This window comes from Pelophylax lessonae (assembly GCF_965119305.1).
Source record: "Pelophylax lessonae genome assembly, chromosome: 3".
In the NCBI taxonomy this organism is placed as follows: domain Eukaryota; kingdom Metazoa; phylum Chordata; class Amphibia; order Anura; family Ranidae; genus Pelophylax; species Pelophylax lessonae.
The window spans coordinates 188,430,909-188,444,786 of NC_138770.1; the positions used below are offsets into that span (position 1 = coordinate 188,430,909).

The window sequence follows — 13,878 nt, forward strand, 5'->3', positions numbered from 1 at the left end:
GGGCATAGTGATAGTGCTGACAATGAAAACGTTCAAACTAAAGCAATTTAAAACAGATTTTTAGTCATTTAGTGGCAGAGAAACTTAACATTTTACAGCCACTCGAGTGTCAGGATTTGTAATGCACAAGGTTTCTTAACATTCCCTGTGATTTTAGTTACCATGGAAATCTGCGTAATCAGTAAGAATAGGATGGCACCACACAGTACACATCTAATAAGAGCGAGAATGCTGCTGTCTGTTAGTACTTAATCTCAATTTGAATGATATTTTGAGGTTGTGCTCCACATTATGACCTGATCATGTCTTCTGTTCCTCTAGGACCATGTTTCACAGGTAGTACTGCCGCCTGCAAGATGCCTCCTGCTGTGTTGGATCCCATGGACATCTGGGCGGCCGATACACAGCTCCCTCCAGATGTCAATGTGGACATTCTACTCCCCACTGGAATCTATGTGCAGATGGTGGTACCTCGGGATGCATCCATATCGCAGATTAAACAGGTGAGGTACTACCAAGTATTATATTAAGAACAAACCTACAGCGCATTTTCAGCGACCTCTTCTTTGAAGTTGCTGGAAATATTGCCTGAAGGGAAAAGTAAGATTAATTTTTTTTTACATTTGTACTTGTGCAATAATTTCATGATCACATTTTGGCATACAAAGTAATAAAATCTGCCTGTGGCGGCTAACCAGACAATACTGTACAATATTGCCTTCTCTGAAAATGTGCTTACAACTCTCTCCATAGGCTTGGGCTGAGGTTGAGGAGCAGAAACTGGAAAGCACAGTCACTGTATTATGCTATTAAGCAGAAAGTACAGAATGAATATGTAGGAAGATAATATGGCCTCCATTTCTGCAAATCCTTTACACAACCAATAGATGCAAAGTTTTATAAACATATACAAATGCTGATTAGGTTACATACATGTAGAATGCCCCTCCGTTCACCATTTCATAGCCTAATTCCAAAGAGGCCGCTAATGCTTTCTACACCCTTCAGTCCAGTACCCTTAAACATATGAATTGGAAGTATGAGGCTATCGGATACACATTTTGTGGTATTCTCGAACTATGGTAATTGTAGTGATCAATGTATATCCATCATGTGTGTCCAGCTGTACCCTAATCCAATAAAGACACTGGGCAGCAGAGAAGTAACTAGAACCCTCAGGGCCCTGGTGCAAGAAACCATGAGGGCCCTTCCCACTGATCCCGGGGGCCCTTTACTCCCATTGTGGGACCCTTTTATTACAGTCCCACAGCAGGCCACCTTCCTGCTTTCTTGGGGTCCCCCACAGTGGCGAAACGCCAAAGCCCAGTTGTAAGTGTGACTCTGGTGTCAGTCATTTTTTATTTTTCTTACCATTTTAGTTTTGTTTTTTTTTTGTTTTTTACAATTAGTTTTTTTATCTATTTTTTTTACATATTTTTTTTAGAACCCCCATTGGGGAACTTTGGTGAAATATCAGGTGTCTAAACCAACCCCTGATATCTCACTTTTGAGTAAGGGACTGAGCAAAGATTCATCAGTTCTTTTCTCTGCAGCCTCAGCTGCACAGAATGAATGGAAAGGCATAGCTTCCCGTTCATTCATAAACTGAGGCATAGGGAACACTGTTTACTATGCCCCAGCTATGAATGAATATTAAAAAAAAAAAAGTCAGTGCTCATTACCAATCACTGACTCTATTCATTAGGACAAGGAAGGAACTAGTAAATGACCCTTCCCTGCTCACCAGCCTGACCGATCCCCCACAGCGGCCAGTGGGGGGGAACCTTGCAGAGGAGTGGGGGGGGGGGGGTGCAGGGAAGCACACACAGGCCTGGGGAAGCAGTACGGGGATACGAAAGCGGCGGGGGCGGCATGTGGAAAAGCCGATGCCCTCCATTTCCCTCCTGCAGCTGCTGAATGTCTGTAGGTGGTAGAGGAGAAGCAGGCATTCAGTGGCTACATGGAGGGAATCAGTTCCTCTACATGCCATCGCTCTCCTATCTAGGCGTATAGAGAGGGGCCACACAGGCCCCCCCAGGGTTCTTTGGTGGCTTTGCATCTCCTATGTTCTTTATCCAGCAGACGTCTCTCTAGTGATACCTTTTTGTATGTTTGCAGCTTGCATGGAAACATGCACAACGTTACCCCCTTTTCCACTTGCTCCTGGAGATTGACTCCTACATGTTCCAGTGTGTCAATCAGACGGCTGTTCATGAGGAACTGGAGGATGAGACCCGACGACTCTGTGATGTTCGACCTTTTCTGCCTGTCCTGAAACTGGTGTCCAAAAGCTGTAACCCTGCAGAGAAACTAGATTCCAGAATAGGGGTCTTAATAGGAAAAGGTAATGTGCTGTTAGCAGAAAGCTGTTATGTATCTCTCTATATTTTATGTGAAAAAGTGTATTGTATGGGGCCTGCTTGGAGTTTGGCTAATAACACTTCCTTTACCTCTATATGACTTGGTTGCTCTGGAACCCATTGTGGCATCATGGTAGATAGGGGAGATCGTTGCATGCTCTTCCATACTCGGAAATACCATTTTTTTCATCTGGTTCCAGCTGACAGATGGTGCTAGCGGGCATTTTGGGATGGGAAGTATGAACAGTTGAGGGGCAGATTATTAAGGGAATTTATTTTCCTCTGAATGGCTAAAATACATATTCACTTGAGGTAAGAAAATTTTCTGAGGCACACATGAGGGTGAAGTCGTGTTCAGGAGCAAGGGACAGAGGTCCACTATTCCATGTTTGAGCACATAACACACGTCTTTAGGATTGGACTGGATCTTTTTTACATTATTATTGACTCTGGATCTAGTCTATACATACATAAGTAAAGTTACATTTCAACATCAACCTTTTGATATCTGCTTGATGTCTTTGTTTTTGAAATAGCACTTTGTGGAACTTTCTTTAATTTTCAGAGTTCATTTGCTGAGTAGAATTAAAATGAATGGTGAACATTGAAAATAGATGAAAAATAAAGTGCTGCCAGGTTAACATTTTTAGGGAACATTGTTTTTTCCCTAATTTCCTGGATCTTAAGGCTTCATATACAAGGAATGCTAAAAAAGGATTCAATAAATGCACTTTACATGCTCACATGAACCGGTGAGCATTGACACTGGAGGTTCAGGTTTATCTGAATTGCTCCAAGAGAGTCAGGATGGGAATTTTAAAAACACGTCTTATTGCCCTAGAAAAACTGTTATCAGTGTATGCAAGTTAATGGCTATTTTCATAGCATCTGTTTACTGTTCTATGAATGTCCATTTTAGTAGAGTTCACTTGTGTGTGTCTGCTATTATTCTTCTGATCAAAAGCCACACCTATCCCTTCCCTGCCAGGTTGTTTCATTTAGAAGGCATTGAGGGAACACTATTATGTGCAGCAGGTAGCTTACAACATGCACTGTCAGTGCATACCTGTAACTGTATAATCTTAAAATCCAGCTTTACCTCAAGCCTCCCAACCTTGCTATGGTATACCCACTAACACATAACCCACTCAATAATGCCTGGGCCTACAAAAAAAAGTCACTCTATCGTAGCATTGCAGAATATAAATGGGGGAGGGGGGTGTAAATAATACTCAATGATGCATTCATTTAACTGCTGCTATTGTTAGATTTGTAGTTTTCACCTATCCACAGGGTTTGCCAGAGTTGAGGGGGCTTTGCTATAAGGGATGAGGAAGGTCAGAATGTTTGAAGCGGAATGGGGGAATTTCTTAAATCTTAGCCCATGCCTTCACAAAGTAGCTGAAGAAAAGAAACTTTAATGGATTAATTAAACAAAATAAATTGACGGATTCCTCCTCCTTTCATTTCTAGTAAGGTACAGCAATGGCACATTGACGCTAAAAGTATTCACAAACACACATCAAGGTAAAGGCCAGTTAGGAGTTGCATAAGTCAGTTGCATAGTATAATTAACCTTAATGTAGTCTTTAAGTTTAAACCATTTACAATTATTATAGGCATACGCCTTTAAGCATTTAGTCCCACCCATTTTTTTTTTTTTTTTATATATGATACCAAATAATCTTAGGATGCAAAGTGGTTGTGTGGTTTTAACACATACTGCATTTGTTGTAGCATGTAGTATTAGATTCTTCTCCTAGGTTCTCCATAATCCACTTCCACAAGCCTTAAAATAGGACCTTTTTAAAATGTGCTATGTTGCATAGATTCCCCAATAACATCTGACAGAAGAATAATTTTGTCTAGATAACCCCAGTGCTATAAACGTACAGTTGTGTAATATCTGAGCGTTCTAGCTCAAGCAAGTCCTCAGGTTAGTGGAATAGAATGAGAAAACATTGGCTCTTTTCCCAACAACTCCCTGATATGTGCAGGCCCTGCCTTGAATGACAGGCTTTGACTTGACTTTGGCAGAGGAATTGAGAACAGAACAGTTGACTTCCAAGCCTCAGCATGAACCTCTCCCAAACCTCCTGTCCCTACAGATTGCCTCCCTTTCCACATTGACTCAGATGCTGCTCTCTTCCAGAGCCCACTGTGGAACCTGGCTCTGGATCTCACAGCGAGCTTCATGTAGTCTTTAGATCAATCAAAACAAGGAAGGTCTAATAAAAAGTGCAAACCATGTCCTTAGGAGACCGTTTTTAGTAATTGGAAAAAAAAAATGTATTTGCTGCAGTTTTAGATTGTATTGTATTTTTATACATATGTTTTTGAATTTGAGCCAAGTTGTTTTTAACACTTTGAGCATTTCATAGGCAACATGTAACATGTATGGTAACCTGTAGCAACAAATAAGAAAAAATAAATACAATCTAACGGTGCAGTGCTGACACATAGATGTATGAGATTCAGTGAAAACAAAAACTAAAAATATTGCTATATTATTGAAAATAAAGTAAAGATATTACTATTCTATTGTATATAAAAAGTAAAGACATTTCAATGTGAAGCAGCATTCTGCTATAGGACACATCAAAGTACAGAATCAATATATATAATATCTAATTTTTTTTCTTTTAATTGTCTTTATACTAAACTAAAAACCTGTTTTTGCTCCAAGTGAGACCTTCCAAACAATTTAATTTGATTTTGCTACAGTAAAATTAAAAATAAAATATGTATCCTTGTTCAGTGGTCCTGTTCCTACTAAGAAGTACACGTGATGTGTATTCACTTTTTTAAATAGAGAGACTTTAAGTTTAAAATCCAAAGGCCTGCCTTGTCATGTACATTTGCATGCGTAGTTAAAGCTTTATTGTATACTTGTGCTACTTTTCCAGTGTTATTTAAAAGTAATTTTTATTTTAAAATGAACATGAATAATTCTAATTTTTTTTTAAAATTTCTTTATTGAAAGCAAAGTACGATACAGAAATAATGTCGTGGTAAATAACACAAAGGATGCCACAGTCAGTTACAACGGTATACGATCATGTACATTTTGATGGCAGCACTTGGTTATGACAATAAGCAAACAAGTACTGTGCAGAAACAATTTTAAAAATTGTAAGAGGAGTAGGTGCACTCAGTAAGCACGAAAAACTTGGTGAGCCAAGGGTAAGAACAACAGTGAAACCAAGTACACCCAACATACCCTCCTGGAAGGACGGGTCCTGATATACTTGGAAAATATGTAGGCAAAATAGCCAGTAACACATATGAAGACCTCGTAAGTAAGGGGGAGAAGAGGGAAAAAGATAGGGGAGAAAGAAGAAACCTGAGGAGACAAAGGGAAAGGGGACGAAGGAGAGGACCGGAACAGGGACACCAGGGTGCGGTCCCAACGGGCGAAAACGCATCTCACGGCAGCTCCTCTAGTATCCTGCAGGTAAGCATCTGGGATAATTCAAAATTAAAATATGAGGAAAAATATCCTAAAGTGGAAGTAAACCCTCCTGCTGTTTTCAGTCAAGGAAGCTGCCATCTTGGCCTCTGTTTGATCTCTTAACTGCCATGGGGCTGCACATGTGACCAGTTATGACTCCAGCCATTGGACAGTTTGGTTGAGAGTACAACCAATGTGAAAGTTAGCAGTCCCTGCACATGCGGGAATGTAACTGTTTTTTGAACCTGTTAAATCGATGCCTTTAAAGCTGAAGCAAACCCTTCACCATCTAACCTCCTACCTACCACCTATTTTCAGGTGCATGTTTTTGAAATGAAATGCAATCAATCAGTGATCACTGGTCTCACTAAACACACAGGCAATTATTATTATTTTTTTTTTTCCTTACCTTCCCTTCCTAACTTTAATCTTGCATAGATCCTTCTTTTGGCATTTCGAAGTGTGCAGGAATGAGAGATGAGATAACGGCCTATGTAGATCAGAGCTGTAGTATTGCAAACAGGAGAAGTGTGTCCTGAGTTCTGTAAAGCTCATCATACACTATACAATCTGATTGTACAATCCCATTTAGATCTACCATTCACTATGTAGTGCAAGGGCCTTCCTGATTGGATACAGAGTGAATGGATAGATAGGTGGGAAACTCCTAATCCATAGTTATGGTAAAGAGATTGTACAGTTAGATTGCATAGCGTATGGCCATCTTTATACATGTACACACGATGGTGTACCGAACCACTCAGCTGTCCGGTCGCATTCACATCTCTGCATAGCAGGAACTCACATTCCCACATGTTTTCTTTTGCCGGGGGGGGGGGGGGTGGAGTTTTCAAGCACTTTCACTCATCATGCATAGGGCGGCCCATCCACCTAAATGGGCTGCACTACACACAACAATCAGCCCAAAGAAGCTTCAGAACTTTTTTAAAGCAGAGTTTGGTGCATTTTTGAATATGATTTTTTAAGGAGCGCACTTCTGAAATGCAAGGAAACAGATGTGAATGGAGCCTCCTCTTACTTGTGTAAACACAACAATTTCACTTTCAGGCTCCATTCACATCTAGCATAGTGGGAGTACATGTTTTTTGGCTCATTTTTTCTGTAGCACGCATTGGACAGCCTGTTGATTTCAGTGGGCTGTGCTATATGTGGCTCATGGGACGTTTTGGCGTGTTGTGGGTTGTGTGTGTTTTACTGTGCATTTTTCAGCATTTGCCACTCATGTGCTTGCTTCTGTGTTTGATGTGCCGTTAACAATGGTACTGAAAGCGCAACTAGTAATTTTAAGTGTATAAAGGTGGCCATATACTATACAATCTCTGATTGTACAATCTTATTTTTTGGTAGATTTACTAAAACTAGAATACCAGGTATCATGAACAATCTAATCAGGTTGTATCCAATCAGACAGGCCCTTAAGCCCCATACACACGTACCGATCGTCGGCCGAACGATCGGCCGTCTTTTGTCCAGGGCTGTCCTGTCCGCTGAAAAGTGCAAAAGACTACACATGAATTTTGTCGGCCAACAACAGCCGACTGCAGAAGTGATGTCATGTGATGGTTAACTTTCCGTGTCTTTTTTCTTCTCTGAGCATGCCCAGTCTTGCAAATCTGCTGTCTGTCGGCCGAAATCTGTACTGACTGACGCACAATCGGCCGTTCTGTTGTCGGCGTACAAAAATTTGAATGCCTGCAGGACAGATTCTGTTCGGCCGAAAATGCGCTGTCGGAAGCATCATACTAACAAGCCTACAATCGGCCGATTGGTCGGCGGCCGACAATCGGCACGTGTGTACGGGGCTACATAGTTGATGGCAGATCTAAAGTATTGTACAATCAGATTGTATAGTGTAAGGCTGGTCATACACTACACCATTTTCTTGTATAAGTTTCCTATAGATTTACTACATATAATATGAGGTCAAACCTAAACACTTTCAATTTGGATGCAATCAGGCAAACCCTTGCACTACATAGCTCAAGGTAAAGCTAAAGAAAATTTAACAAAAATATTGTATAATGTATGGCCAGCCTAAGGTGAACTTTACAGAACCCAAGACACACTTCTCCGGTTTCCATCTCTCATTCCTGCACACTTCAAAATGTTGAATGATCTATGCAAGTTGAATTATCTATGCAAGAATAAAGTTAAGAAAGGAAAAAAAATGATGCCTGTGTATTTAGTAGAGAACAGTGATCACAGATTGATTGCATTTCGTTGAAAAAATATGCAGCTGGAAACGGGTGGGTAGGTAGGAGGGTAGATGAAGTAGGGCGTGTGCTAAAGAGGTCAGCTGGTCAACTCCTTCCTGTGTTATGACCTAAAGTCTGTCCAGGAAGTAAGAACGAAGTAATGGAGAAGGGCTTTGAAATGGCCATGAGGAAAGTGAGGTAAGAATGTGTAGAAAAAATGGAAAGCTTTTTTTTTTTTTTTTCCCCCAAAAGTACATTATTGGTACATAGGGGAGCTGGGATTTTAAAAGGAAAACAAAAGGTGAACTTATCCTTTAACCCTTTCACTGCCAGGCCAGTACACCGTACGGACCTAATTTCTGGTTTTGCTATAAGCACATGAATTAGAGTCCACTGATCAGAGTTATTAACCTCAAATGTGACCGCTCCCCCTCCATGCTGCCGCTTCCCTGTCCCCAGCCGCTCTACCTACCGCCACTCCCTGTTAACTAAAACTGCTCCCCCCACTCTCCATTCCTATCCTCTTCATCCACCCCCCCCCCCCAAACCCGATCTCCTGCAGCTACCTTTAGAAGCTGCCATCCCTCCTCTGCCATTCCTTCTGGCTTCAGGGGCTGCTGGGGCTTGTCAGTTTATGAATGAATGAGGAGTGTCTATACAGACTCCTTATTCATTCATGTAAAGTGCTGCAGAGAAATGGACTTTTAATTCCCTTTCTCTGTCTCAAAAAAGAGATATGGGGGTCTGATATCTCAGTCACCCCCCTCCCCTCTGTCAAGCAGATCTACCTGCTCAGTGGGGATCTGTCTGCTAATCCCCGCTGAGCAGGCGGATGACAGGTCCACGTCCGCTCCACTGATGCAGAGTGGTAACGGACGAAGCCCACAGTTCTCTATGGGCAGTCAGATGGGAACGGGACCGCCTGTCCATTTCCATCCGATGCCATAATATCTGACCTGCTAGATGGATGGGGAATCGGATCCCCATTCGTCTTGTTTGTAGTGGACCTGATCAGATGCAGGCAGGTGTGAACAGGCGCATGTCCATTTAAGTCAGCCTCTCCATAGAAAACAATGGGTGGTTCGATTTGGCCTGCCTGAGAAACGGATAGGCAGACCTGATCAGTCTGCTTGTGTGAAAGGGGCCTAAGGCCTTGTTCACATGGGGAATACACAGCGTACCTTTACAGGGATGCACAGGTGTTCTGTGCATCTCTGTGCAGGCAGTCCCATTGATGTCATTTGGGATATAGCAACTGCACGGACAGAGCCGTTGCTCCCAATTTGACATCCTTGTAGGTCCACGGGTATGCCCCTGAGCCCACACTGTCTGCATTTGGGGTCGTGCACCCACACCCACACGGAAGTCAGATTGGGAACAGCAGCTATGCCTGTGGAGCTGTTGCATCCCAATTGAAATAAATGGGACTGCCAGTATGAGGATGCACGGAACACCTGTGCATCCCAACATGGCCCTCCGTGTGCATACCCTATTAGTATGCCACATGTGAATGATGCTTTATTAGTAATTTAGCAGGAATTATGTAATTATATTGTGTTTATGTGCACTGTTAAAGATATTAGTGTACAAACCCAATTCCAAAAAAGCTGGGACACTGTACAAATTGTGAGTAAAAAAGGAATGAACTAATTTAGAAAATCTCAAACTTCTATTTTTTCACAATATAATATAGATAACATATCAAATGTTGAAAGTGAGCCATTTTGAAATGTCATGCCAGATATTGGCTCATTTTTGATTGAATGAGACCTACACATTCCAAAAAAGCTGAGACAGGGAGCAATAAGAGGCCAGAAAAGTTAAATGTACATATCGGGAACAGCTGGAGGACCATTTTGCAACTTATTAGGTCAATTGGCAACATGATTGGCTATAAAAAGAGCCTCTCAGAGTGGCAGTGTCTCTCAGAAGTCAAAATGGGCAGAGCCAGAGGATCACCAATTTCCCCAATGCTGCGGCAAAAAATAGTGGAGAAATATCAGAAAGGAGTTTCTCTGAGAAAAATTGCAAAGAGTTTGAAGTTATCATCTACAGTGCATAATATCATCCAAAGATTCAGAGAATCTGGAACAATCTCTGTGCGTAAGGGTCAAGGCTGGAAAACCATACTGGATGCCCGTGATCTTCGGGCCCTTAGACGGCACTGCATCACATACAGGAATGCTACTGTAATGGAAATCACAACATGGGCTCAGGAATACTTCCAGAAAACTTTGTCGGTGAACACAATCCACCGTGCCATTTGCCGTTGCCGACTAAAACTCTATAGGCCAAAAAAGAAGCCATTCTAAACATGATCCAGATGCGCAGGCTTTTTCTCTGGGCCAAGGCTCATTTAAAATGGACTGTGGCAAGTGGAAAACTGTTCTGTGGTCAGCCGAATCAAAAATCAAAATTTGAAGTTCTTTCTGTAAAACTGGGACGCCATGTCATCCGGACTAAAGAGGACAAGGACAACCCTAGTTTTTATCAGCGCTCATTTCAGAAGCCTGCATCTCTGATGGTATGGGATTGCATGAGTGCGTGTGGCATGGGCAGCTTACACATCTGGAAAGGCACCATCAATGCTGAAAGGTATATCCAAGTTCTAGAACAACATGCTCCCATCCAGACGTCGTCTCTTTTCCAAAATGACAATGCCAGACCACATACTGCATCAAGTACAACATCATGGCTGTGTAGAAGGATCCGGGTACTAAAATGGCCAGCCTGCAGTCTAGTTCTTCCACCCATAGAAAACATTTGGCGCATCATAAAGAGGAAGATGCCACAAAGAAGACCCAAGACAAGAATGGGACAACATTCCTATTCCTAAACTTGAGCAACTTGTCTCCTCAGTCCCCAGACATTTGCAGACTGTTCTAAAAAGAGAGGATGCCACACAGTGGTAAACATGGCCTGGTCCCAACTTTTTTGAGATGTGTTGATGCCATAAAATTTAAAATCAACTTATTTTTCCCTTTAAAATTATACATTTTCTCAGTTTAAACATTTGATATGTCATCTATGTTGTATTCTGAATAAAATATTGAAATATGAAACTTCCGCTTCATTGCATTCTGTTTTTATTCACAATTTTTACAGTGTCCCAACTTTTTTGGAATCCGGTTTGTATTTTTAGCGAAAATAGCGAAATGATGAACATTTGCGCAATTATTGTGTGTGCCCAAAAAATCAGCAGCACGTTTTTTATTCTACAGGTCATGTGCTTTCAGAAAATGTATGGTTTGAGTGGATCTTTTCAAATTCTGAAAGCTGTGAAAAATGGTAACCTCCGGAAGTAAATTGTTTTTATTTACAAATTTGCGTACCTTCAGTTTTCACCATTTCACAAAAAGGTGCAATTTAAAATGTACAAATATTTGTTATTTATTAACTCCATATAGGTTTAACTTTTATATTTAGTAGGAATTTAGCAGAATTTTGTACATTTTGCCATGTATGAATCCATCCAATTTATGATTTTAGTGTATTTTTGATGAAAACATTTGTGCAAATATCACGGTACCTTTAAAAATCAGTAGCACCTTTTTTTTTTTTTTCTACTGGCCATGTGCTTTCAGAAAATATATGGTTTGGGGGTCTTTTATAAACTCTGAAAGCTGTAAGTGAAAAAGGAAAACCTCCAGATTTCTAGAGAAGTTTTTGCGTATGTCTGATTTTCACTATTTCTCAAAAAGGCGCAATTTAAAAAGTACAAATATTTGTTATTTAATAACTCAATACAGGTTTAGCTTTTATATGTAGAAGGAACTATCCAGGGATTTTGTAAAATTTGCTGTGTTTGTATGCTAATAATGATTTTAGTGCATTTTTAACGAAAATATTGTTTGGTAAACATTTGTGCCAATATTGCGGGGGCTTAATCAGTAGCACTTTCCATTAATTCTACTGGCATTTTCGTTCAGAAAATGTTTAGTTTCTTTTAAAAACTCTGAACGTACACAAAACTATGAATAACCAAATTTCTCTAAAAATCTGTAGGTTTACTTTTTCCCTTTAAGCTTTCAGAGTTTTTAAAAGACCCCCCAAACTATACATTTTCTGAAAGACAAGGGCCAGTAGAATAAATGGAAGGTGCTATTGATTAAGCCCCCATGATATTTGCATAAATGTTTACCAAACAATATTTTAGTTAATAATGCAAAAAAATCATTATTAGCATACAAACAGAGCAAAATTTCCAAAATCCCTGTATAGTACCTTCTAAATATAAAAGCTAAACCTGTATTTAGTTATTAGGTAACAAATATTTGTACTTTTTAAATTGCACCTTTTTTAAAAATGGTTAAAACTGAACGTACAAAAAACTATGAATAACCAAATTTCTCAAAAAATCTGGAGGTTTACTTTTTTCCCTTTCAGCTTTCAGTTTTAATCATTTCAAAAAAAGGGGGAATTTAAAATGAACAAATATTTTTTTTATAACTCAAGACAGGTTAAGCTTTTATATTTAGTACGAAAATATTGTTTTGGTAAACATTTGCGCAAAAATCATGGGTCCTTAAAAATCTGTAGCACCTTCCTTTTTATTCTACTGGTCCTATGTTTTTAGAAAATATATGGTTTGGGGGGGGGGGGGGGGTCTCTAACAAACTGAAAGCTGTAAAGGGAACAATGAGAACCTTCAGATTTTTAGAGAAATATGGTTATTTACATTCTTGCGAATGTTCAACCTTCACCATTTTGCAAAACCGTGTAATTTAAAAATGACAAATATTTGTTATTAACCCAATACTGGTTAGCTTTTATATTAGGAATTTAGCAGGAATTTAGTAAAATTTGCTTTGTTTATATCTGCTAAAAATTATTTTGGAGAATTTTTAGTGTGTGTGTATATATGTATGTGTGTGTATATGTGTATATATGTATGTATACATATATATATATATATATATATATATATATATATACAGTGTGTGTGTGTGTGTGTGTATATATATATATATATATGTATGTATGTATGTATGTATGTATGTAAGGGAACAATGAAAACCTTTAGACTTTTAGAGAAATTGGGTATTGCCTTTTTTGTTTGATTTTCACCATTGGCGCAATTTAAAATTTACAAATTGTTATTTATGAATGCTATGTCGGTTAGCTTTAAAATTTAGTAGGAATTTTGAAAAACGGGCTGTGTTTTCATCTGCTATTTTTGTGTCATTTTAGCAAAAATATTGTTTTGATAAACATTTGCGCAAATATCCTTGTGCCCTAAAAATCAGTTGCACCTTATTTGTATTGTACTGGTCCTTTGCTTTCAGAAAATCGATGGTTTGGGGGGTCTTTAACAAACTCTGAAAGCTGTAAGGGAAAAATAAAAAAGCAATGGAAAAATTGCAAAAATGCCCTGGCCAGCTAAGTTTAAAAATAGAGCACAGGGTTAAGGGCTGGTTCATGCCACAAAGTCCACTCCAGATCCATTCCGGGTGTGTTTCTGCATGCGTTTTTGATGTGTTTCCGGATGCGGGTCCGCTGTGTATGTGATGTATTCCAGTGCATTTTTAAAGCGTTTTACTGCATTGAAGTACGGTCCAATGTAGGAAAAATGCAGCATGTTCTACTGAACTGGAACTGACCGCACTGGTGTGAACTATGCCATTGGAAGCCATATAATCCATTCAGTACATTTTTGATGAAAAAAAAGAAAATGCACTTGTCACGTACCTGGTAGGTGAGCCTGACGTGCAGAGGAGGGCCTCTCGTACAACTCCGGCTCGTGGGCCTCTGATAGTGAGACAGCGGCCACAGAAGCACGGTGACGTAGGAGTGCCTGTAATCAGTCCAGTAGTGGCCGCAGTGAGCGGGCTGGTATGAGACTGTTGGAAAC

At 40.0% G+C, this 13,878-nt stretch overlaps 1 protein-coding gene across 3 annotated transcripts in view; it reads left to right on the forward strand.

Annotated features, from left to right (window-relative positions):
- PIK3CB (phosphatidylinositol-4,5-bisphosphate 3-kinase catalytic subunit beta) overlaps positions 1 to 13,878 on the forward strand; it is a 278,272-nt gene that overhangs the window by 129,207 nt on the left and 135,187 nt on the right. For all 3 annotated transcript variants that reach the window (XM_082249418.1, XM_082249419.1, XM_082249417.1), the window contains exons 2-3: positions 322 to 503; positions 2,119 to 2,344. In XM_082249418.1, the coding sequence (XP_082105544.1) occupies positions 357 to 503; positions 2,119 to 2,344 (373 nt within the window). In that variant the 5' untranslated portion in view covers positions 322 to 356. The remainder of the gene's footprint in view (positions 1 to 321; positions 504 to 2,118; positions 2,345 to 13,878) is intronic.